General features: G+C 25.3%; 5 protein-coding genes and 1 long non-coding RNA gene across 7 annotated transcripts; 3 read left to right on the forward strand and 3 right to left on the reverse strand.

Annotated features, from left to right (window-relative positions):
• Positions 1 to 136: 136 nt before the first annotated feature.
• On the reverse strand, positions 137 to 3,644 carry LOC127287461 (juvenile hormone epoxide hydrolase 1-like). Its single transcript, XM_051314404.1, has 9 exons — positions 3,620 to 3,644; positions 2,976 to 3,153; positions 2,727 to 2,844; positions 2,076 to 2,286; positions 1,701 to 1,939; positions 1,386 to 1,501; positions 1,045 to 1,244; positions 615 to 849; positions 137 to 496 (listed from the first exon to the last, which is right to left on the reverse strand). Exons 1-9 carry the CDS (start codon positions 3,627 to 3,629, stop codon positions 280 to 282), a joined length of 1,524 nt encoding a protein of 507 aa, XP_051170361.1. The 5' UTR covers positions 3,630 to 3,644; the 3' UTR covers positions 137 to 279.
• LOC127287468 (uncharacterized) lies at positions 3,020 to 5,239 on the forward strand. Its single transcript, XR_007843887.1, has 4 exons — positions 3,020 to 3,161; positions 4,407 to 4,611; positions 4,759 to 4,939; positions 5,093 to 5,239. It is a non-coding gene; the product is annotated as an uncharacterized LOC127287468 (long non-coding RNA).
• On the reverse strand, positions 3,929 to 6,769 carry LOC127287465 (juvenile hormone epoxide hydrolase 1-like). Its single transcript, XM_051314408.1, has 6 exons — positions 6,379 to 6,769; positions 5,959 to 6,151; positions 5,371 to 5,719; positions 5,087 to 5,286; positions 4,716 to 4,950; positions 3,929 to 4,603 (listed from the first exon to the last, which is right to left on the reverse strand). Exons 1-6 carry the CDS (start codon positions 6,553 to 6,555, stop codon positions 4,384 to 4,386), a joined length of 1,374 nt encoding a protein of 457 aa, XP_051170365.1. The 5' UTR covers positions 6,556 to 6,769; the 3' UTR covers positions 3,929 to 4,383.
• A 578-nt stretch (positions 6,770 to 7,347) lies between these two features.
• LOC127287460 (periodic tryptophan protein 1 homolog) lies at positions 7,348 to 10,129 on the forward strand. Its single transcript, XM_051314402.1, has 11 exons — positions 7,348 to 7,584; positions 7,654 to 7,712; positions 7,881 to 8,071; positions 8,143 to 8,319; positions 8,440 to 8,547; positions 8,631 to 8,805; positions 8,893 to 9,051; positions 9,134 to 9,248; positions 9,311 to 9,401; positions 9,486 to 9,722; positions 9,810 to 10,129. The coding sequence occupies exons 1-11, from the start codon at positions 7,513 to 7,515 to the stop codon at positions 9,974 to 9,976; spliced, it is 1,551 nt and encodes a 516-aa protein (XP_051170359.1). The 5' UTR covers positions 7,348 to 7,512; the 3' UTR covers positions 9,977 to 10,129.
• Positions 10,125 to 12,596, reverse strand: LOC127287466 (YY1-associated factor 2). Its single transcript, XM_051314409.1, has 4 exons — positions 12,307 to 12,596; positions 12,038 to 12,118; positions 11,404 to 11,906; positions 10,125 to 11,332 (listed from the first exon to the last, which is right to left on the reverse strand). The coding sequence occupies exons 3-4, from the start codon at positions 11,578 to 11,580 to the stop codon at positions 10,994 to 10,996; spliced, it is 516 nt and encodes a 171-aa protein (XP_051170366.1). The 5' UTR covers positions 11,581 to 11,906; positions 12,038 to 12,118; positions 12,307 to 12,596; the 3' UTR covers positions 10,125 to 10,993.
• Positions 12,597 to 12,812: 216 nt separating this feature from the next.
• LOC127287459 (WASH complex subunit 2) lies at positions 12,813 to 23,765 on the forward strand. 2 transcript variants are annotated; one of them, XM_051314400.1, is made up of 12 exons: positions 12,813 to 13,120; positions 13,330 to 13,467; positions 13,748 to 13,939; positions 14,041 to 14,192; positions 14,268 to 14,628; positions 14,704 to 14,833; positions 14,907 to 15,098; positions 15,170 to 15,486; positions 15,624 to 15,898; positions 19,180 to 20,513; positions 21,259 to 21,377; positions 21,555 to 23,765. In XM_051314400.1, exons 1-12 carry the CDS (start codon positions 13,106 to 13,108, stop codon positions 22,995 to 22,997), a joined length of 4,668 nt encoding a protein of 1,555 aa, XP_051170357.1. In that variant the 5' UTR covers positions 12,813 to 13,105; the 3' UTR covers positions 22,998 to 23,765. The 2 variants fall into 2 exon arrangements, with proteins under 2 accessions (XP_051170357.1, XP_051170358.1); XM_051314401.1 differs by lacking the exon at positions 12,813 to 13,120 and adding an exon at positions 13,135 to 13,265.
• Positions 23,766 to 24,666: the final 901 nt, after the last annotated feature.

Consider the following 24,666-nt stretch of genomic DNA (forward strand, 5'->3'; position numbering starts at 1 on the left):
TTTAGAAACAATTTTTATTTACAATTTCTTTTTTTTTAAATTACACAACTTTTGCATAATATAAAATTGACTAGAACAATTATTTAAACTGTGATGTACATTTTCATATATTATAAAGACAAAAACAAAAAATCGATTTCTATATAAAAATTAATATTTATTTAGAAATAAAAACAATAATTCAACAAACGGTGTTTTTACAAAAAATTAAAAAAATATGTTTCACAGCTCTTTTATAAAAACCTATTAAAGATTTTTAAATAAATTTTTTTTTTTCATTTACTCTTTGGACTTTGACAAATTTTTCACTTTCTCCACGAAAGAATAGACATCATCAGCAAGAAGTTTTGGTTCCTCCATAGCAGCAAAATGACCTCCACGTGGTAAATGATTGAATTGAATTAAATTCCTGTATTTTGATTTAAGAAGTGATTCAGATTGATAAACAAGTTCATTAGGAAACATTGCACAAGCAGTCGGTTTATGAGATGGCACTCTAAAAAGTAAATTATAAATATTTTTAAAAAATTCAGTTAAAGTAGAGATAATTAAATAATTAATTAAATTATATAATCATAAAATCGTTGTATATAATAAATTATAGCGAATTTTACCTATCCATGTTTAATGCCAAGTGAGCTTTACTGAAACTTTCGGCATAAAGTCTCTGACTAGTTGTTATTGAATTTGTAACCCAGTACAACATTAAATTATCCAACAACTCATCCATTTTGAATTTTTCCAGTAAACCACCATCGGCTCGAAATCTATACTTCGGATTTGTCCAGGTGCTGAATTTTTCTAAAATATAAACTGCCAAACCAGCTGGAGTATCTGACAATGCAGAACCTAAAACAAAAGGTATTTATTTTATATTGAATATTTTAAAAATACATTAATATTTTTTTTATTAAAAAATAAAAAGTAATAAATTGTAGAAATTATTCATTATAAATTAATCGAAATTAAATAATGTAGTTAATTAAATTACAATTAAAATTAATTTTTTTTTATTGATTTTGTTTTTAATTTTGAATTATTTACCAATAGTGTCTGGTTTTGTCGCTTGAAGATGGAAATATCCACTTTCCTCTAACAATCTGCTAAAATGATGACTCATGGGATACATTCTGGAGGCATGTTCCTTATCAACGACGACCGAAGGTAAATATGTTCCAAGCAGAGTCCAAAATAATGATGATGGCGTATTTATGCCACACATATTCAAGTGAGCTCCAATTACTCTGAAAAAAGGTTAATTATTTTACTATTATGCTATATAAACTTATGTACGATTGTTTTTTTTTATAGTACACTTTACAAAATTTAAATTAAAAATATTATATAGCTATTAATAATGATATTTCAATTAAAAAAATCTTTACTTTTCGGGAAATAGAGTCGCAAGATTGGAGGTAATTATACTCCCCCAATCTCCACCTTGTGTGTAGAATTCATTATATCCCAATCGAGCCATTAAATTTTTAAATACCACAGCAATCTGAAAGTAAATCGAGATATAAATTGTTTTGTTTTTCTATTTAATTATTTTTAAAAATAAATAAATGGTTAAGTAGTTCAAATATGAAAGTGACTTTTAATATCTTTATACGATTTACAGGTAACGGTAAAAATATGTAAATTTATAATGGAAAAATTCATGATGAAATAATTAATAAATTGAAAATAAAAAGAAATACCTGTGTGGCGCCTAATCCAGGACGAACAGCAGGATCCGAAAATCCATAACCCGGTAGAGAAGGTGCAATTATTTCGAAAACAAAATCTTTATCTGCTCGAGGAGTTGTCAACATTGGAATAATCTTTTGGAATTCAACTACCGATCCAGGCCATCCGTGGACCATAAGTAGAGGTAAAACTTTTATTTTTTTATTCTTTGGCAAAGTCGGTTTCACTCGATAAAAGTGAATATCCAATCCTAATAAAAAAAACAAATTTTTTTAGAAACCACTTTTTATATAAAAAAAAGATTTTACTTTCTTTTCTATTTTATTTATTTTTTATTTTATTTATCTATTTTTTTTCTTTTTTATTTTATTAAATTTTTATTTTACCTTGAATGTTGGTCTTGAATTGAGGATATTTGTTAAGTAGTTCTTGTCTTTTTTTCCAATTATAATTATCTCTCCAGTAGCGAAGTACATTTTGCAAATATTGAAAATTAAGTCCATAGGTCCATTCAGCATCTTCTAAGGGTGAAATTTTTGGTCTTAAATTCGCAGTATTGAAATATTTATCCAATCGTTCATGAAGGTCGTCTATTATCTTTAAACAAAAAAAGATAAACATTATCATCAAACCTTACGTAATTGTATAATTTAAAAATATTTTTAAAACTTAATGGTAAATCTAAAATAGTTTCTATATTACTTATAAATAGAAAAAATTTGCATGTCAGTGAAATAATAATTCATGATGATATTGTATAATTTTTTATACTTATAGAATCTTATTAGTATTGAAAATTTTAATTGAATTTTAAATTACGCAAATCTTAATTAATTATTGTTATTAATTCTCAGTTAAATTAATAAATTTTAATTCATAATTATAATTAATTTTCTAATTGTAAATATAGATACGTTAATTATATTTATTATTTTATATTTATTATTATTTATATTATTATTATGTATTAATTATCAATTAGAAAATTATCTCTATTTTTCGTGACTTTAACAAACATAAATAATTAATTGTTTTACCTTTTGTGAAATGTCGATTTTAAATTCTCTTATACTCGTATCCTCTTTACCGATTTTTTCTTTTGGTCCCCAAAATGTTTCTGGAAGCTTTGGTATTTCTGGATCAGATTGCTGGGAACTATGATTATCATTAGAAAAATTAATTCTTTATTTAAATTAGTTTAACCATATTCAATTAACAATTAGGGAAATATATCAATTAAAATATAAATTAAATTACGATTGTTTATAGTTTTCAAGAAAACTTACTTGATGTAATACGCTAATCCTGCTGTGAGGATGAAAATTGGAGGAACCGCTTTCCACATTGCGCACACCTTTTCAAGAAGTGTCTGGAACTGATGAGAACCGAGTACTGATAGCTTAGCTATCAAAACAACCAAGAAGACTACCGTAGCTATAGCTTTCGAATATACCCCTTCCTTCACTACAAGAGTACGTATTTTTCTTTTAAATTAAAAAAAAATTTTTTATCATTTCTTTAACATTATAATCAATATTGTGGTTTTTTAAAACCATGCATTTATAATGATAAAATTTAATCTTAAAAGGTAATGTTTAAAAATAACTATTCTTTTCAATACACTTAAAATTATATTTAAATAACAATAAATTCTAATATTTTTTTAATAATAAAAAAATTATTAAATAATTTTCGTAAAAATTTACATTCAATTGAAAATATTTAAAAAATTTTATTTAATTTCTTTTTTTGATTCATTTTTTTCTGTATAAATATTTTCTTAGAATTAACATAGAGTACAATTTGTTGGTCAGTTTTATGAGTGTAATTCTTTCAAGCTGAAGAAAATTTGCAAAGAAATAGACAAAGCGTTAATTTAATATATTATATTAAAATAATAAAAACTAAATTTCTTTTTGAAATAAGGTACCGTTTTTCATTGAAGAAACTGTAAACTTAAGGAATTTCTAATTTTTTTTCCTCCCAGATAAAATTAAGTTTGTCGAAAATACAGTTAGAAATGCATCTTCGAATACTCTCATAGTAGCGTATATGGAAAAGTATAAAAGAAAACTTTTATGAATGTTCGAATGTCATGAGTGGCAGTAGTTATATGACTTATGATAATTTACGACAAAGATTGTGTTCATTTTTTTTTATCCCCTCTTTATGGGACATTATTTTCTACTGTACTTTGAACAATTGCTTTTTCAAATAGGTCTCATTAAAATATTGAGCATTTCCAATTTTTTTTTTTATTGAAAAAAAAGTTTTTCTTTAACAAAATATTTATTATGAATATATTTATAAAAAAATGTTTTAATACATTTTTTAAATAAAACATTTTTAATTTGTTTAATTTTTATGACATAAATTTGTTCGATTATCTTCAAAATTCATATAATTTATACATATAGTAGAGTTAACAGGTTTTTATTTGCACAGTCATCATTGAAAATTATTATTCACTTTACATAAGAGGAGTGCCTACGTGTTGAAGGTCATTTTATAAAGTGATGTTGCATTTTTATAATTTCATCTCTATCATGATTTGCAATTGCATTTTCGACGTGTGTATTTTATCGAAACTGTAATTTTGTTGCAAAAATGAAGTCACGCACATTAAATAACAAAATTTATATGAAAAAATTGTTTGATTTTAATATTCTATTTGGAAAAAGTAAATATAAATTTTCAAGAACTTTCTTTCTTTTTAGCTTCTTCGAAAAGTTTCACTGAAGCCCAAATATCTTCGGCCAAAAGTTGTGGTTCTTCCATCGCTGCAAAATGTCCACCTTTGGGGAATTTTGTGGCTCGAAGTAAATTTTTATAACGTTCTTTAAGTAAACATTCAGGCTGATATGAAATTTCATAACGAAATTGAGCACAGGCACTTGGTACATTTATGGGCGCTCTATAATGGTAAATTTAATTATTAAAATAATATAAACTAATTATTAATTTAGCAATATTTAACTCAATAAATACGAGTTGAAGTGTATTTGAAAAAAAACTAATATGCATACCTGTGTGGTCCAGGTTGTAAATATTTTTTATTAAACGTTTCAGCATAAATTCTCACGGCTGTTGTCATTGTGTTTGGTATCCAATAATACATTAAATTGTCAATGAGTTCATCAGGAGTATGTTTCTCAAAAAGACCACCATCGTCTTTCATTCTATAATCGGGATTTGTGGCAGTTGAGAATTTTTCAAGAATATATGCCGCCAAACCAATTGGAGAATCACTGTGAGCAACACCTATAAAATTAATTTAATTATTCGATTATTTTTTTTTTTTTATAAAAAGAATTTTTTTTAATGATTTTTTTTTATATACATATTTTTTTGTATATTGAACGTTTTTTTTAAACAAACTTATTTTTTTTATCCATACCAATAGTGTCAGGTTTCGTGGCTTGAATGTGAAAATATCCTGATTCTTCAAGTTTACTGGCCCAGTGTTTACCAAGTGGATACATTAAATGATGATCTTCTTCGGGAAGCAAAAGAGATGGAAAGAAACTAAAGAAATAAGTTTTCAAAAAACTCCAAGGAGATGAAACAATGCACATGTTCGAGTGCATTCCTAGTACACTGAAAAAGAAAAAATGGTGAGATAAAATTTAGTACCTATACTCAATTAACAAATAGAAAAAAATAATTAAAAATAAATTTTACTGTTGAGGAAACATGGCAGCCAAATTGGATGTAATAATAGCACCCCAATCACCTCCTTGAGTGTAAAACTTATTAAATCCTAATCGCAGCATTAAATTTTTAAGTACCACTGCTATTTCATTGCCCCCAAGACCTGGTCTAATGGCTGGATCAGAAAATCCAAATCCTGGTAAAGAAGGAGCAATGATTTCAAAAACAAAATCATATTCAGGTTTTGTATTTGTGAGAAGTGGAATTATTTTATAAAATTCCAAAACTGATCCTGGCCATCCATGTTGTAACAATAGTGGAAGGACTTTTTTGCCTTTAGCATTTTTTGGCTTCACATGCAAAAAATGAATATCCAAACCTGACAATAATTACAATATTTTAGCAAAACAAAATTTACAAAATAGACAATTCAATTTCAATATTTGGTTATTATTCAGTAAAAAAAAAATTTTAGAATTTTCTAGAAAATTGAGAAATATACAAAAAGTTATTAAAAAATTTACTTTGTGAAAATTATGCAAATCATTGAGACTTATATAATTTTAAAAATAGAATTGTTTATAGTATCTATTATAATGGATTTTATCAATCATTTACCTTGAATATTTGTTACGAATTGCGAATATTTATTCATATAGGTTTCTCTTGTTTTAAAATTATATTTATTTTGCCAGTAGTCAATTATTTTTGGCAAAGCCTGACTAGGTACACCATAAGTCCAAGCAGCTCCTTCTAATCCAGGTTTTGAAAGTCGTGTATTTTTTAATCGAAACTTTAGATCTTCAATATCCTAAAAAAATTCAATTCGAATTAGTAAAATTAATTTTTTAATTTTTATTTTCAAAACTTTTCTAAATATATCGAATTTAATACAGTTTGACTACAGTTTTCTAAATTGATATAGAATATTTATTGTTGGCCTTGAATTATTCAATTTACAATTTACTAATAAAAAATTGATGAATAAAAAAAAAGTATATAACTAAATAAGTTTAAAATAATATATCAGAATCTTACCTTATCTTTGAAAACTACTTTAAATGGTCGAATACTTTGATCAACTTCTTTATTTTCTTTTCCAGGTCCCCACCAGGTATTTGGAAATTTTTCATAATCATTTTTACCTGATCTCAAATACAAGGAAGTAATATAAACTATAAATAATCCAAGAATTCCAGTTTTTATCAATCCCATTTTTGTTTGCTTTGTTAGAAAGAATTAACAAAATTATAATTTTCAACAATTATAACATTTTTATATCATCAGAGATAAGGTTTTTTTTTTTTTTTTGCTATACTGCTTTTAGTAGCGCTTCCAAATTAGATATAAATGTACAATACGTTCGAGAGGGGAATTCATTTATCCTCACCTCGAACTTATATACATGGTGTCCATCTTATCAGTGATTTAAAATGTACAATTTATTACACATAATTTGACTGCAAGTTATAATGAACATTTTTTTAGACTTTGATCAAGTATCATACGATAAATAATTTTAGAGTTTTATTTTACGTAACATAAATTATTATATATCTTTAAAAAAAAGGTAAATATATTTATATACATGTTATTATGTAATATATGTTTAAAATTGTTTAAAAATAATAAAAATTTTTTGCAAATTTTAGTAAGAAATAGAATTTTTGAATTTAAAAAAAATATATAATTATCACTATAATATTGTTAGAGTTTGTTTTTATTTTTCATTAAAATTAACGCCAAAGAAGCAAACAATTATGGGATATGATAAAAATTATTATTATTAATTTAAAATTTAATTTTATAAATAAATTCTTTTATTTAAAATTTTTTTCTATATTTATTTTTTGTTTTCACTTTTTACTGAAAATTATAAATAATATTTTTCGGTAATTTTTAATTGTTTTATTTAATTATTAGTGTAAGAAAAATATTTAAATAAAAAAGAATTTTAAAAATTAATTTCGGCTACATATTTAAATTGTTAATTTTGATTGGTTAGATTTACACATGCGCAATTTGACAGAAAACAACGTGGTCGTGTTTTTATTGCACGTGTTTTAAATTTTGTGCATTTAATTATACTTTCATTTTAAATAAAAAAAAAGAGAGAGTATATTTATTTATTTAAGTTACACAAAATTGGAGACAAATTATTGATTTAAAAGAATGGAAACAAAGAGCGCAATATTGTGTACAACGTGGGTGAAAAGAGGTGTTGCAGCAGCTGTACCCGATAAGGTTAGGTTTTCAAAAATATTTATTTTATCTCAATTACAGAAACAATTAAATAAAAATTTATAATTTTAGGTACAATTAAGTCCAGAGGAATTAAAAAATATTATACAAGAAACTAAAACAGCTTTAGAGTAAGTTTATATATTAAAATTGTAAATGTCACTTTGACAGTTTCATCACAATTTGAAAATTCATTTAATTTAGAAAGAATATGTAGAAACAAGATTTTGAAGAAAATATTTTTTTTATATATTTCGACGTTAATTAATTTATTTGTGAAATTATATCAAATTTTTCAGTGATCTTGAGGAAGATTCAGATAGTGAAAATGAACCATCATCATCAAAAGTTAATGAAAAGAAACAAGTGAAAGTTAAAAAAGAATCAAATAAAGACGAAAATGATGATACTGATGAGGAAGAAGAAAATGTTACAATTAAAAATGCAGGAGATCAAGATGAATTTAATTTTGAAAATTACGATGATGAATGTAAATGGAATTGTTTTTTTTTAACTACGAAAACATTGTTTACTTTTAATTAATTAATTTCAATTTTACAGCTGGCAATATTCATTGTTATATTAATAATATAGCAGATTTTGAAGAAGATCCATTGATAACAGTTAAGGATGATGATGACAATGATTCTGAGAAAGAAGACGATATTATTAAACCTAATGATAATCTTGTTTTAATGGGACACATCGAAGAGGATGCCAGTATTTTAGAAATATTCGGTAAATATTGCAAATACAGAATATATTACAATTTTTAAAGCAATATTTTATATTTATAAATTGCATTTTGATAATTTATTTGAATATACTAACGTGAGGGAAATAAAAATATTTTTTCAGTGTATAATGAAGAAGAAGGATCATTTTATTGTCATCATGATATTTTATTACCTTCACAGCCTTTGTGTCTCGAGTGGCTTAATTATGATCCCAGTGATGCTAAACCAGGTAAATAAATTCGATGAATTATTTTATCACGTCTGTATTAATTTTTTTTTTTTACACTTTTCTGATATAATCCTTTATTTTAGGCAATTTGTGCGCAATTGGTGATTTTACACCAATAATTAAAGTTTGGGATTTGGATCTCGTTGATTGTTTAGAGCCAGCATTTAAATTGGGACGTAAAGAGAATAAAAAGAAAAAAATTAAACGAATTGGTCACAAAAAATCGGTTTTAGATTTATCATGGAATAAAAATTTTACGTATGTAATCAATTTTTCTATTTATTAATTTAAATTTTCATTTCTTTTTGTATGTATGTATGTATTTGAATTTAATTTTTCTCGTAGACATATATTGGCAAGTGGTTCAGTGGATAAGACTGTTTTATTATGGGATTTAGAAAATGGAACACCAGTCACGAAATTATCATTATTTAATGATGCAGTGCAAACAATTCAATGGCATCCAATAAATGCTCATCATTTATTGACAGGTTCAATTGACAAGTGAGTATAATTAAAAATGTTAGGAAAATTTTATTGAATGAAATTCAATATAATTTATGAATGTGGTTGAAATTATTTTCAGATTTGTAAGATTACACGACTTTAGAACAGAGGAAAAATTCGAAACACTATCGTGGGAAAGTCCTGGAGAAGTCGAACGTATATTGTGGAATAATTTTGATTCTAATATTTGTTTCGTGAGTATCAATATTTTATATTTGAAAAATTTAAAAATTATAATTTTTTGAATCTTTTGCAGGCTTCTACTGATAATGGTTTTATTCAATGTATTGACGTTAGGAAAACAATACCATTATGGAAGCAAAATGTTCACGAAGGTGCTATAACAGGTAAATTTTTTAATTTAATTTTTCCTTAGAATAATTTTCATTTCTTTTATTTGAATAAATTTTCCTTTTTCTTTTTTTTCTAAGGTTTATCGATGAGTTCTTCTTGTCCTGGTTTATTGGTAACAACATCTGACGATGACACTATGAAAGTTTGGGACGTAATTAATCTTAATGAACCGCAATTAATTTGGGAAAAGAAAACAAATTTAGGAAAAATTCTCTGTCTCGATTCAAATCCAGAAAATCCATTTGTTTTCTCCGTTGGAGGTGATAATAAATCTAATAATTACAAAATATTCGATTTTTCCCAAATAACATCAGGTGAGATGAATCATCATTTTTCTTTTTAACAATAATAATTTACTAGTAAAAGTATTTAAAAATTAATTTTTTAAAAAATATTTTTAGTATCTGAAAGATTTAATGAACGAGAATTAATAAAAATGGAATCTAACGAGACGGCAAAACAAGATGAAGAAATGATGGATGTGACTGAAGAGATTGGACAAATAAATCTCGATTTATCCGCGAAAAAAATGCGCAAAAAAAAGAAGAAAGGAAAGAACGAAAACTAAACTTTAAAAGTTAGGTAATGTAAATAATTCAAAGTAAACATTTTTAATGTTTAAATTTCAATTTTATGAACTTATTAAAGTACTTTTTTTCTATTATATAATAGTTTCTCTTTATTATGTAGTTAAAAAATAAATTGGAAAAATTCAATTAGATTTTCAGTGACGGTATAAATTTATTGTACATAGAATTTCAGAATTCAAATACATATAAGTATTGTGTAGTGTAAAAATTAATTGTCACAAGAACAAAACTTATCTTTTAATATAGGTTTCATTAAACATTACATAAAACGCATCTTCTAGTTTCACTGAAATTGTGAAAGATATAGAAAAAAAAAATATTATTCACTAAAAAAAAAACAAAAAAAGAAACAAATAATTTGATACAATTGCAAAATTTGATTGAGCGCATTATAAAGAACAATCGACATTATAATAATTATATTCTAAAAAATGTCGTATAGTCTTTTTGTCAAATTATTGAGAAAAAAACATCATTAGTAATATTGAGTTTCATTCGCTTTTTTTTTCTTAAAACACATTACATTATTTCATTCATACACACTTTCTGAAAATTATAAAATTTAATTCTTTTTACTTTAATTTTTTTTTTAAAAAAAATTGATTTTTACTAACAGAGATATTCACTAAAATGAATATAATATTATTCATTTTAATTAAAAGCCAATCACTATAAGGGAAATACGTACTAATTATAATTAACTAATAATTTTTTTTTTCTTAAGTATTTAAATAATATATTTGCTCTCTGGCAGTGGTTGTTTCACAAAATTGCAAGTTATAATTAGAACAAATTATACTAATAATGATTAAGAAGAATTTATGTTATTCATTATTAGAATAAAATGTCTTTTTTTTTTTATTCAAATTTAACGCAGATAGAACACCTTTTTGTCCACATGTTGCACGATAATAGACAACGTTGACATACATTATATAATATATTAGTTATAATATTTCGTAGACGATTTTTTTTTTGACACACAAGAATCGCAATTAAGCGTCAGTTCCTATGTCCAAACTTCTTGAATCTTGATTGGAGTCATGTTGACTACCATTCTCGGACGATGCACTACTTGATAGGCCCGATTGATCGGAACTTTTTTTCACTTTTGGCTTATATTCCGTAATAACGACAGTAACATTATTAACTGTCACCTCATTTGTTTGGGCAGTACTTCTATCTATATTTTTAAGTCTAGGAGGATGTCGATTCTTACGCCTTGGTTTATCCAGTTTGCGTTCTCTTTCCTTTCCGCTACTTGTCGTACTTCCTCCACTTCCACCTTCCTTTTTACCTGGCTTTAATAGTGGCACGTACTGTTGCTGAGCAACCTAAAATTTAATTTATTTTTAATTTACAGCATCAATTTATAATTTTTTTTTTTAAATAAAATATTGCTGACCTGCTGAGCCACCAATTGAGGGTTGATGCGGGGCTTCCGCGTAGAAGTTCCTTTACGGACGTCACACATGAGGCACTTGAATGCTTCTGCTGTATTTCTATAGGTGCAAACACTGCAATCCCAATAGTTTTCTTCCAAAACCTTCGCCTGACGTTTTCCGCTTCCCGAATGGTTCATTGTTCATCGAAGTCAATTTTACGACGCTGAACGTTCTCAGAAGAGAGCTTGCCCCCACGCGCGCCACTTTAGCTTCATTAAAAGTGGTTTTTTGAACACTTGGTGATTTTGAACAATGACAAAGCTCAGAATGAGCTTCACTAACAATAATAATAATATTAATAATAATAATTTTCAATAAAGAAAAATAAAAATAATCTACGACGCTCTCTTCTGCATCAACTAAATAGAATGCAATTTCCCCTAAATGACTCTTCATTCTCAGAAGACTCCCCTTTCATCAACCATAAGATTTTCTGCTTCAACATTTTCTTTACTTTTTTTATCTAAAAAGAATAAAAATAATAATAATATTAAATTCAATCCAAATTACAATAAATCAATTGATAACTAAAATAAAAAAAAAAAAAATGAATTACAAATTAATTGAAAAACAAAAAATTTTATTCCTACTTACAAATCATGGATCCTATTCGATAAAATACTAATAGCACCAAATTTTATTATTTTAAAATCACGGGTAAATTGTGCCTTCCTCCTATAGGAAATAAATAATGTAAATTAAAATAATTGCTCCAAAATATTTTTTACCAGTAAAAATTGTGATTGTAAAAAAAATTTATAAATTGCGAAACAATTATTAAAAATACAATTCTAGAAGATGTAACAATTCTCTCCAGTTAAAAGATCTTTAATACTTATTTTTAAATAAAGATAAGAACTTACCTTTTTTTTTTTGACGAAATTTTACCAATATCAAAAATGCGTATGCAAACTTTTCTGAACAAATAAACACGCCTACGCAATATATCAATATTACCCACGGTCAGAAACAATTGTTTTTGATAATTAATTTAGAATAGAGTTGTAAATCAAAATTTGTAGGTGTAATTCTTTGATTTACAATATTTTTTGGGCAAAAAGGAAAGCACAATCTCAATAAAAAAAAAAAATATTGACAAACAACCTACACCATTTTCTTGTCGGTCAATGGAGCAAAACCATGGAATTCTAACAATAAAATGTGAAACGTAGACAGATAATTATTCCATTATGGGTTTTATAGCCCTTTCAATAATAACAGAACAATTGATAAAGGAGAGAACTGTCATAATAATGACAACATAACCTCAAATATTTGCTGACTCGACTAACTTCACTTCGTAAATCAGTGCCGTAACAAGTACCACTTCTTTATCATAATAAAATATGAAATATAATTCATAAATAAATTATAAATTCTTATCGTAAATTCAATGTTATGTAAATATTACTATTTTTAAGAAATAATTTTCCTGTCATATAGATTATGGTTTATTAAATCTAATAAATGTCAAATGCCGCCCCTGTATAATCGAGAGTTGCGATTTAAAACCTCCTAACCTGCTCCACAGTAAAGTGTTTTTTTTTTTAGTGAAAAATAGTGATTGTTCTAATTCAATTATTCATTAAAAAAATATCATTTCTCGTTTATTTATGACACGGAAGAAATCAACGGCAGGGACAATACTTGCCTTATATAGTCATGGATGTTAATATGGTCAGTTTTTTGGTGACGGTTTTGAAATAATAAAAAAAAAAAAAAAAAAAAATTTCCGTGAACGATGTAAACAAAATTGTTTTCTATAATACTTTGTGCCCAATCAGCACAAGAAATAATTTTTCTAGACAATTTTTCTAACCTGGTAAACATTGATAAACATTTATGAAATTTAATATCAGATAATTCATATTTTATTTTCTTATCAGGATGGTTCGACTGGCTCTGATGGCAATGAGAAATCATGGGATCATCCTTGGTGTACAGAAGAAATGAGAAATAAAAGAAGAGAATGGAATCTTGCTGGTGATGCTGGACTTTTAAAACATCTTCAACGCTTTTCCGAAGTAATATTTTATTTATTATTTGAATTCTTTTTTATTTAATTTGGTTATTTAGATTTTATTTACCGTTATGTTTGATTTCTATTCTGTGTATTTTAGTATTCTGTTACACTATTTAGTATTTACTATTTAGTAATTTAGTATTTAAAGTTTTGGTATTTGTATTTTATTTAATTTTACATTCTTATATTTAAAAAAAATGTTTTTTTTTACACGATCTTTTGTATTTATGTGAAATTCATTTTTTTTTATCTCATTGCTGATAAAGTGATTTTTTTTCCAGAATTTAACGACAAAAGCTAATGAAACAACAGAGGCCTTGGATTCATTGACGAATCGTTTAAATGAAACTGCTATATTTGTAGATAATCTTACCAATACATCATTAGCTTTGGCCAATACACAATTTATTGAAAGTCGAGTTCAAGAGGATGATGATGTTGAAATCGACAAATCTACTGATCAAATTGAAAAAGTAATTTAAATTCTTTTTACGAACAATTTATTCGACAAAATTGATATTAACGTTTAATTATTTTATTTATTATTTTAATTATTTTTTTGATTTGTACACAGAATACAAATGATCAGGAATTAAATCCAGCGGACATTATAGCTATTGTAAATGAAAGTATAAAAGAAGGTTTACGAATAATAGATGAAAAATACGATAAAGTTGATGTTGTTGCCAGTGATAGTGAAGATGAGGGTGAAAATATATTGCCAAGGTAAATGGCGTTTTACGACTTTTTTTTAAAAAAAATTTTCACAAAATAATAATTTTTTTTTACCTTAAATTACAGTGTAATTTTGCGTGCAAAAGATCCATATCAAGATCGTCCCTTGCCGTATGTGATTGGCACGGAAAAGTGGAAATCATCGATCAAAATAGGTTTAGAATCAAGTAGCAGTGAATCAGAGCAAATGGAGGAGGATGAGGAGGAATCGTCGAGCGATGGAGAAAATAAAGGAATGGATTTATTAAATGTAACTAATCGTCAAACAACATTAGGCTCACAATTATCTTCTTCAAGTGAATCTAATGATTATAATTTAGATAGTAACAGTACAAGAGACACTAATAATGGAAGTCTCAGGGCTAAGAGTCAAGATACATTGAATATTGAATCTGAACCTCTCACGCCAACTAGTGTATTACCAAAGGTATATTTTTCTTTTGATTTTTGTAATTTATTATTTTTAAATAAAAAAATTTTATGAAATTTTTCTTTATTTTAGAGTCAAAATATCAATAGTGGTCCACCAAGTTTTGCAGAGGAATTAGCTAAACGTTTGGGAAGTGTTCTTCCTATTCAAAAAACAGTGATCACACAGGAAGCTCACGATCCTTCTATAAATCGTGCGAAAGGTATTGAAATTATTTTCCATTTAATTTAAAAATGAGATTTTTTTTTTGAAAACAAAAAACTTTCTGTTTCAAGATGATTTATTTTCACAAGAAGACGATGAAGATGTTTTCAGTAGTAAATCGGAAAATTTATTCAATGAAGAAGGAGGAAGTGGATTATTTGACGACGATGTGCCGCCAAAATGGAATAAATCTCTTCCAAAAGCTGTGAAAACAAATATAATTCCTTCGAGTATCGATGTACCACCGCCAATAAGTTCTACATGTAATTATTAAAAAAATTAAATTTAAATTTCTTTTTCAAAAAAAAAAAAAAATATTATTCTTTTTTTTCAGCAACAAAAGCAAAATCTGCTTTTGATGATTTATTTGGAGATGCAGATTCCGACGATTCTGATGATATTTTCTCAACGAAGAATACAAAGAAAAATATTTTTTCGAATGATAATTCTGTGAAGGAGGGAACGAATAAAAAATTCTTGAATAGCGATTTTATGGAAAATATTGGAAATATGTCAACAAACGTGCCAGAAATACATGAAGATGTTGAGGATCTCTTTGCTGATGAGGAAATCGACGAAGATGATCTTTTTAATACATCTAAAGCACAAAGTCGCATTGATACAACACCTGTGGATAACAGCACTCAAAAAGTAGTTTTTAAATTATTTCTTCTTTCTCATATTTTTGTATCTTTACTTATTTATATATTTTATATATATATATCACTAATTTGTATTTTTCTATTTTTGTGATTATTTATTGTACTAATTAAATTTTTTAATTCTAGAAACCAATTGGAGGAGTTTCAGTTCTCCATGGAATGGATTTTCGATCTTCGAAGTTGTCAACGAAAATATTTCGTCAAAGTTCCTCGGATTCTTCAGGTAGTGAGAGTGAGAATTCTGACACTGTTGAGAGCAAATCGGATTTTGGAATTTCGAAAAATTTAAGTTCAACTTTGGATGAAAGAAGTGCTGAAAATTCTAAATCTAACTTAGAAACTACCATCGATGGCTGCGGAATTTCAAAACAATCTTCCAGCACAAAAACTGTTGATTTAGGGTAAGTCATATTTTTTATAAATATTAATTAATTTTATTATTTTTTATAATTAATTTTTTTAATATACAATTAATTTATTTAAAAAAAAAATTGACAAATATGTAAATTAAAAAAAAAAATTCTCTCAAGTAAAATCATTAGTTATAAAATATTCAAGTGAAAATTAATATTTTGCGAGAGGAAACTCAGAAATCATATCTTAACTGGACCTCAAGGTTGAACATTAAATTGTACAGTGTATATACTAGGAGATACAAAAATAGAAAAGCTAAAAGTAAAAATAGGCAGAATGGCGATACAGTTTAAGAAAGCAGAAGAAAACAGCGGAAATAATTTGAGTAACAAATATATTTAATATACGAAAATAGTGATTAATATTCAAGATAAAAATGTGCAGGATAGATTAGAAGAAAAAATACATTTTGCGTAAATTATATTTGAAGATAAACAAAGAGAAGAAAACTATAATGCAGACAATTAGGAAGGTAACAAAAACAATGTCAATAAATTAATTAAATTGAGAAACAAATTATATTCAATTAAAATTTAAATAATTTGGAAAATTTGGAAAAGATTGTAAAAAATGATTATTTATTCACTTTTTAAAAATGATAAAGAGAAAAATGTTTAAAGGAATTTCAATGAAAGATAATGGTTGTCTTTTTTGTAAGAAGAAAAATCTGTAATATTACATTACCATAAACTAAAGATGTTCTATGCATTAGTCACGTAATTTGCAAGGCAAGCATCTTGAACAGTCTTTGCATGTGAGAATTTCTCAACCAGCACAAATAGTCTGATACATCTCTTAAAGTAAAAGCATATATATATAATTGCGTTCGTTACGCTCATAACAATTGATATTCATTTTTTAAATATGGAGGTAAGAGTAATTTATTTTAAATGTTTGGCAAATCTTTTCCTCTATTTTATTCTTGTTTCATTTATTTATTTTTTCTTTTAACTTCTTTGCATAATCTACATCTTTTTTGTTTCTATTACGCAGAAATAACGTAACGCCATTTTATACACCGTCTTTGTTTGAAATTTTTATTTACAAAATAAATAAATTTAAATTAATTCAACTTGAATAATTATCTAATAATGTTAAATAATCTAAATTTATATAATAAATTTTACAATTTATAAAATTAGTAATTTGAACTTATTTTATTATAAATTATTTTTTATAGAAAAAATATAATTTACAAATAACATGTTTTTTAAATGTCGAAACTTAAGAAATTTATTTAATACACATTAAAATTTGGAATGTAGATATTAAATATTCATAAATGTAAAACGTTTAAATATTTAAATTGAGAATTTAAATGTCACATGAAAATGGTAATAATATTTACAAGTAGTTAACGTTGGTGTATTATTAAATAATACTTGATTCATGATAATAATAAAAAAATTAAAGATTATAGTCGATAAAATATTGATAACTATAAAGATATTGAAAGTTTTCTTTCAATGTAATAATTGTATCCAATAGTTTTGTACATAATTATCATTAGTAATACTGAATATCTTCTCTTGCTTATTTTTTTCTTAGAAAAAAGGATTTCTAATTGTCTACCAATAACTCTTGTACTTTTCTTCACATAATTCTCCACCACAACAATGTGGAAATGTTTCTTTTGGATCAAATTTTTGGTACCCTGTTACTTTGCTTTTTGGCAAACAGAAATACCTTGGGCATCTTTAACAAAAAAAAGTGATTAAATTATTAATTTTTTTAATAAAATTTGTTTCAATAATTAATTTTTAAAATTTTATGTAAGTATTAATTTATTTAAAGAAAATTTTGATTTGAATTTGATTTTTTAAGAACGTTAAATATACAAAATTTGATATTTTCTAATTTTTTTCGTCAATGACATACTTACGATTGTACTTTCTTTATTTTTCCATTTGTCATGCATGTTGCTTTTGTGAAACAATCAATATTTTCTTGTCCTGGTGTCATTTGTCGTCCTTTATATTTGCAAATTTTTGCTGAAACTTTAAAAAAATTTAGTTTAAAAATTAAATTATTCAATTATTGGAATAATGAAAAAATTCAAAAATAAATTTAAGAGTAGTTACTGTAAAAAGTGAATTTAATTTTTCTTTACTTACAAAGAGCTGAAGAAAACGTTAGTAACGTAAAAAAGAAAAACCAAAAAAATGTCTTCATAGTAAAAAAAAAAATTATTACTTTATACTCAATAAGTAACAAAATCGGAACATTAATGGTTCCAATTGATTTATTAACAACATCCTGAAGATTCTGACTTTATATATGAATAAATGCGACAGAATTTTAATAATAAAAAAATATTTACAATTAGATAGACCCCCGCTGATAATAAAAAAAACATTTAATTATGTAAAATAGATAAAGAAATTTTATTTACCACTTTGTTGAGATATTTTAATAACAATAACTTTTATTTTCCATTCATGAATTTGTTATTCTCTTTTAATAATAATAATAATATTATTAAATTAAACGCAAAAATTACGTTCTACACAAAATAGACAAAAAATTTAATATTTTCAGATTTATAAATGTTTGCCTTTTTATAAATTAACTGTATCAGTCAATTATAATAATTTCTGCACAAACTTTTTTTTTTTTTTTTTAATGAAAGTAAACGAAAATTTTCTCCTTTCAATTTTTTTTTTAATGTTCGTGAAAGGAAACAAATTTTTTGTTTATTTTATTTAAAAAGAGAGATAAGAGTTAGAAATCTTTGCCAAAAGAATTAGGTCTGCTATTTTAGCCAATGCGATACGAATTTCTGCACGCCTTTCACCTGGAAAATTCATTCTAACTGACTAGCAGTTAGTGAATTCTCACTGTTGAAAGGAAAGTGCGCATAATGTCATTCCGTTAGACACTCCAACAGAATTAATAAATTCCTTTGGGAAACAGTTTAAGTGTGAAAATAACTATAGTATAGTGTAAACAATTTTTCTTTCTACACATATAATGGATTTACAACCCTAATAAGATTAATGGAGAATTTCATTTATCAGGTTTTTTTTTCCTCATAGTTCCTGAATTTTAATTTACAAATTTCAAATTTAAATACCATTTTAATATTTCTTGGATTATTTCTAATATATTTGAGAGAATTTTTTTTTCGATTTAAAAATTTTGTTACTTTTATAAAATTTTAATAATTAATAATTTAAATAATAATTATTATTTTAATAGATTGTAATTAAATGTTTAATACTATTATTTATTATTTATATGAATTATTGAATATTTAATTTGATTTCAGAGCGGATTTTCAGCCACAGATGACGTCTAACCGATTGAAATCGGAAGAACGTAATCGTGAAAAAATTGCAAGTGATAGTTTATTTACAACAACAACGCGAGTGCAAGAAAACATTACGCAAGATGATATTTTCGATGATGAGGATGATGTTTTTGGTCCACCTCCATTGCCAAAAGCTAATGAAAAATCAAAAGTGATTTCCCTCTTTGATGATTCAGATACTGATGATGAACTTTTTGCCAGTGCAATTCCAAAACATCATTCACAAAAAATTGTCGACTTGAAGAAATTACAGAGTCAAGAAAAACCAAAAATAACTAAGAATATAAGTATTTTTGATGATGATGATGATGATGAAGATAATGATGATGATATTTTTGCCGTCAATGATTCTCCAGATGTTGATATTTTCTCTATTGATACAAAACCATTGAATTTAACAGCTAATGAATCATCGACACGAAAAACTTCCGATTTATCTTCCGATTTATTTGGCGAATCAGGACAAAATGAATCACCAAGAGTTGTTAAAAAACCTCCTGCTACGAGTTTAATAAATAAATCCATTTTTTATGATAGTGACGAGGACGATGATTTATTTGGTTCCATTTTACCAAAAAAGGGAACTAAAGTCTCAAGTATATTTGATGATTCTAGTGATATTGATTCATTAAAATCAATTTTAGAGGAAAAAGATACAAATAAGGAAAAAATTAATAATATCGAACCTTTAAATAAAGCAAGTGATTTGTCGAATATTTTTCAAACAAATAAAAGTGCTTTATTTGATGACGAAATGGATGACGATGATCTTTTTGGGCATAAAACTCCATTGTCTTTTAAAGACTCCAATAAAACAAAGTCTGAAGATAGTGCCATTATGAAACAGACAACTTCCGAAATTATTGAGTCAAAAGAATTGTCAATTGAGGCGAAAGTGTCAAATATTGAATCGAAAAAAATGCCACCAATTATACCACAAAAACCCGATAGTTTAAAAACTAAAGGAAATGCAATACAAGAGACGGGGAATAAAATGGAAAATGTTGTCGATGGTTGTTGTATTTCAAAAAGTGATCCACCAAATACTTTAAATATTCGATCGTTATCAGCGCTCGATGATGGAAAGGAACCACCACGAAGGGCAGTTTCGGGAAAAATTAAAAATCTTTTGGGAAAAATGGGTGATTTAAAAATTCTCTCGCCCACTGATACACCACCTGTTTTAAGGAAACACGAGGAGAAAAATGATGAGGAAGAATCTTTGGAATGTGACAGTGAGGACGGAGGAAGTTTAAGTATAACGAGTTCTGGCAAGGAAACAAGTATTAGTGGTATGTTAATATTTAATAATTTAAAATATAAATTTAAAATAATTATATAATTAAAATATTAACAAAAATTAATTAATTAATTTAATAAAATAAAATTAATATTAATTAATTAATTTTAAAAACAATTATTTCCGATACCAGTTAAATTGAAATTTTACGTTACGTAAGAAAAATTAATTGAAATATTTTACTTTGTAATAGAATTTTATTTACGTCTATTATATAATTAAAAATCTTATCTTACTCACTGCTACTTTTCTAGTGGAATATTTAATTGGCGCTAAGTTATCTCTATTATTACGATTAATAAATAATAATTGACGTGACTTATTGATTTTCATCTATAATAAAAAAAAATAATAATTGCAATTTATTATGAAATTATTGTCAATAACAGACAGTGTATAATATTTATAATTTTTCCCTAACACTTTAAATTTGAAAATTTGTTGTTAATAGAAAATATTTTGCTAAATATGATATTAATGAAAATATTATTTTGTTTTCAATGTTTTGTAAAAAATTTTCCAATCGTGAGAAATATGAAATTTTTTTCTTTATATTAATTATTATGTATATTATAAAAATTATTAAAATTAATAATTCGATTTTTTTTATTTTATTTATTATTTATAAATTTATATTTTGTTTGTTATAGGTTTAATTTTAAATAAATTTTTTATTCGTAATTTGTAAAACCGTTTTTCAAATAATTAAAAATTAAATCATTTGTATTTTTTCACAGCGGAAGATAGGCCAAGGAAGGATTCTTCTGATTCAATGTTAACAGATGAGATAAATACGGAAAAAGCGATAAGTTTCGATGAACCTGTACACGTTGAAACGTTAATCAACGCTTCAAAGGTAAATAATAAATAACTAAAATTAATAAATTCATTTATTTAACAAATTAAATTAATATGTCTTCTTTTTTACTTTTATAAAATAGAAAACATATTTAAAAACAAAAATAATCTAATTCGAGTTGTTAAAATAGTTTTAAATTAAAAATTTTTTAAATTTTATTTCCTTAAATTTCAGAGTCGTGCAAGAATTCAAGTGAAACGTCGCCCACAAAGCAGACAAGCACGTCAAATTGCATTGCGTCAAAGTGGAATAGATTTTGATGCTGTAGACTCAATGCAGGATCTCGACGACGATATTAAAATAAAAGATCACATTTTTATTGTTGACAATATTAATGATATGAATTTAAGTAGCGAGAGACTATTGTCAATAAAATCCGATAATGTAAGAAATACAGAATTAAATCTTTCATTGACAATTGACGATAAATCGGAACGCACATTGAGTAAAGAGAGTACAAATAAAAATACTCTTCTCTCACCATCGACTGACGAAGAAGATTTGTTCGATGTTCCACCCGATTTGCCAGAAGATCCATTTAAAGAGGATTCTTTGTTTGGTAGAGCACCTATTTTATCGCCAATCGACGATGATGATGACGACGACGATAACGACAATGTTGTTGTAACGAGAGAAGAAATTAAGTCTGTAAAAATAAATACTGCCACCACATCTGTCGCTAAATTGAAAGCTGACAGAATCAATAAAGAATCGATTAAAAGTGTCGATAAAGTGGAAAAAGAATTGAAACCGGATCAAAAACTTGAAAGTACCGTTGTAACAAAAAGCACAGAACCAGATTCCAAAGATGTGTTTTCATCAGAGAAAGAAAATAAAGAGTCACCGCTTGATCCATTGCGAAATAAAGATCTTGATCCTTTGAAAGATCCAAGTCAACTTTTTGCATTTGTCACAAAAACCCCATCGCCTGAGAAGGGAAAGGCACTTTTATTTCATGAAGATGACAGTCTCTTTTCTAGTGTATCGAATAAAAAAACAACAACAATAAACGAAAAATCAACGAGTAAAAAAATGGATTCACTATTTGACGATGATGATGGTGATTTATTTTCCACGACAATTGGAAAAAATAATAAAAAATTGCTCAAGGATACAAAAATTAATTTATTTGATGATGATGAAAGTTTATTTGGTTCATCGACAATAAAGAAGAGTGAAGATGGAAATGAAGCTAAAAAATTGGATATTGTCGAGTCACAAAGTTCAACTGGTGAGAAAAATATTTTTGAAAGTGACAGTGATGAACATTTGTTCTCCGATGGAACACGAGCAACAATTCCAAATGATGTTGCTGATATAAATAAAAAGAAATCTAATTTAAATGATATCTTTGGCGATCAATCGAGTGGAGAAGAAGATATTTTTGCTTTTAAGAAACCGATATCAAAGAAATCTACTGTTGAGAGTAAATCCTTGTTTGATGATGATGATGACGATACTGATGATGATAATAATGGTATCTTTGGAAAGACGTCTTCATCATTATCAAAAAATAAGGAAAGCCATAATGCTGTTAAAAAAGTTATCAAAAGGGATTTAAAAAAAACTGCTGAGCAGATAATTGAAGATCCCTTAAGTATGCTTCAAGATGATTAGTCCAAATAGATTTGTTTTTCTTTTTTGTTATCAGTGAAATATTCAAAATTCAATTCCGCAATAAGTATTAATAATTTTGAAAAGGAGTTTTTTTTTGAAAAATTAAAATTGTTTCATCATCGACAGTGTTCAATTATTTTGAAAAATTTGAATAATTTTTAAAGAGAAGAAAAAATAATATATATGAAAAATAAATTACATTCCTTTAAATTTTGTTAAATTTCTTAAAATAATTTTGTACTGAAATACTGTCGTTAATGAATATTTTAATTAATTAAAAAAAATTCTTTATTTTGTTATTGATTTTTTTTTCCAAAGTTTAGTCTTATCATAAACACGGTGCGCGCTGTGCAATATTATTTTTTATTATTTATACATAATTTTTTTTCTAATCAAATTTACTCAAAGAAAATTGTTTTTTTTTAAAAAAAAAGAGAGATTATTTTTTATTTTTTATAATTTTTGATTTATTGTTATATTTTGTTTTTAATGAAATTTATTTTGAAAGAAAAGAGGAAAATATCAACTAAATTTAAATTAAATGATTAAATTAGTTTCAATTTTATAATTTCTAATTTGAATTAGATATTATAAAATTTTAACAAATGTTTAATAAAGGTGGACAAATATAAAAATTTAAATTCATTGTAAATAAAAATTATTCTGGATGGTAATGTTATTCGATGATATCAATTTATTATTATCGTCTATGTAAATATGAAATCAATTATACAAAAAAAAAAATATATATATATTATGATATAATAATATTAGTGAATGAGAGTATTTAAAGAATATAAATGTTATCGTTTGTATGTTCAATTTGTGAAATTACATATTGTATTAATGTATTTTATTGGAATCATTTTATTTCTTACACTTATTTTAATATTCACATTGTTTTATATTCACTAATTTATTTAAATTATTATTGATTCTATTTACATTTTTATTCTTTATTTACGCTCTAAAATAAATATTTTCCTTTTAGAATAGATCTCGATTTGAATTTTCGATGGAAATTTTATTTTACAAAATTATTTATTTTCAATTAGTTAAATTTAATTAATTAAATTTAATTATTAAAATTTTATTGAAAAAAAAACAAATTTTTTTCTTAATAAAATATAAATTAAAATCAGTAAAACATGAAAATTCAGGAAAATTTCTTAGTAGTAATATTAATTTTATCTTAATAAATCTTCTTTCACTGTAAAAGAATGCAACAGGTCAAAGCGCATTTGACTTAAGAATATTTAATTCGAACAGAGTCATCGACTCGGATTTTATATCTTTGTTTGGGTTGTTGACTTTAAAACACGTAAAACATAAGATCCAAATTATAAGCCAAAGTTAAGAGTTTAAAATATTATTTCACAATTATTCATAAATAAATTTATTTAATTTATTAATATCAACAATATATTTATACATTTTCTATTTTCTATTATTAGAATTTTTTGAATTATAATTTTAAATACAATTACAATTTTTAATTATACTTTTAAATCATATTTGTTTATTATATTAAAAATTATTTACAGCTGTGTGCATTTCAAGAAAATTCAAATTTGAATTTAACTCCCGCCATAACAAGTAACAACGCATGCGCATTAACAACTTTCCGTATTTTTTTTTAATATTTCCTAAAAAAACCTTTAAAAAAGGT

This window comes from Leptopilina boulardi, unplaced genomic scaffold (genome assembly GCF_019393585.1).
Source record: "Leptopilina boulardi isolate dan_hultmark-lab unplaced genomic scaffold, ZJU_Lbou_2.1 LbouV2_370, whole genome shotgun sequence".
NCBI lineage: Eukaryota > Metazoa > Arthropoda > Insecta > Hymenoptera > Figitidae > Leptopilina > Leptopilina boulardi.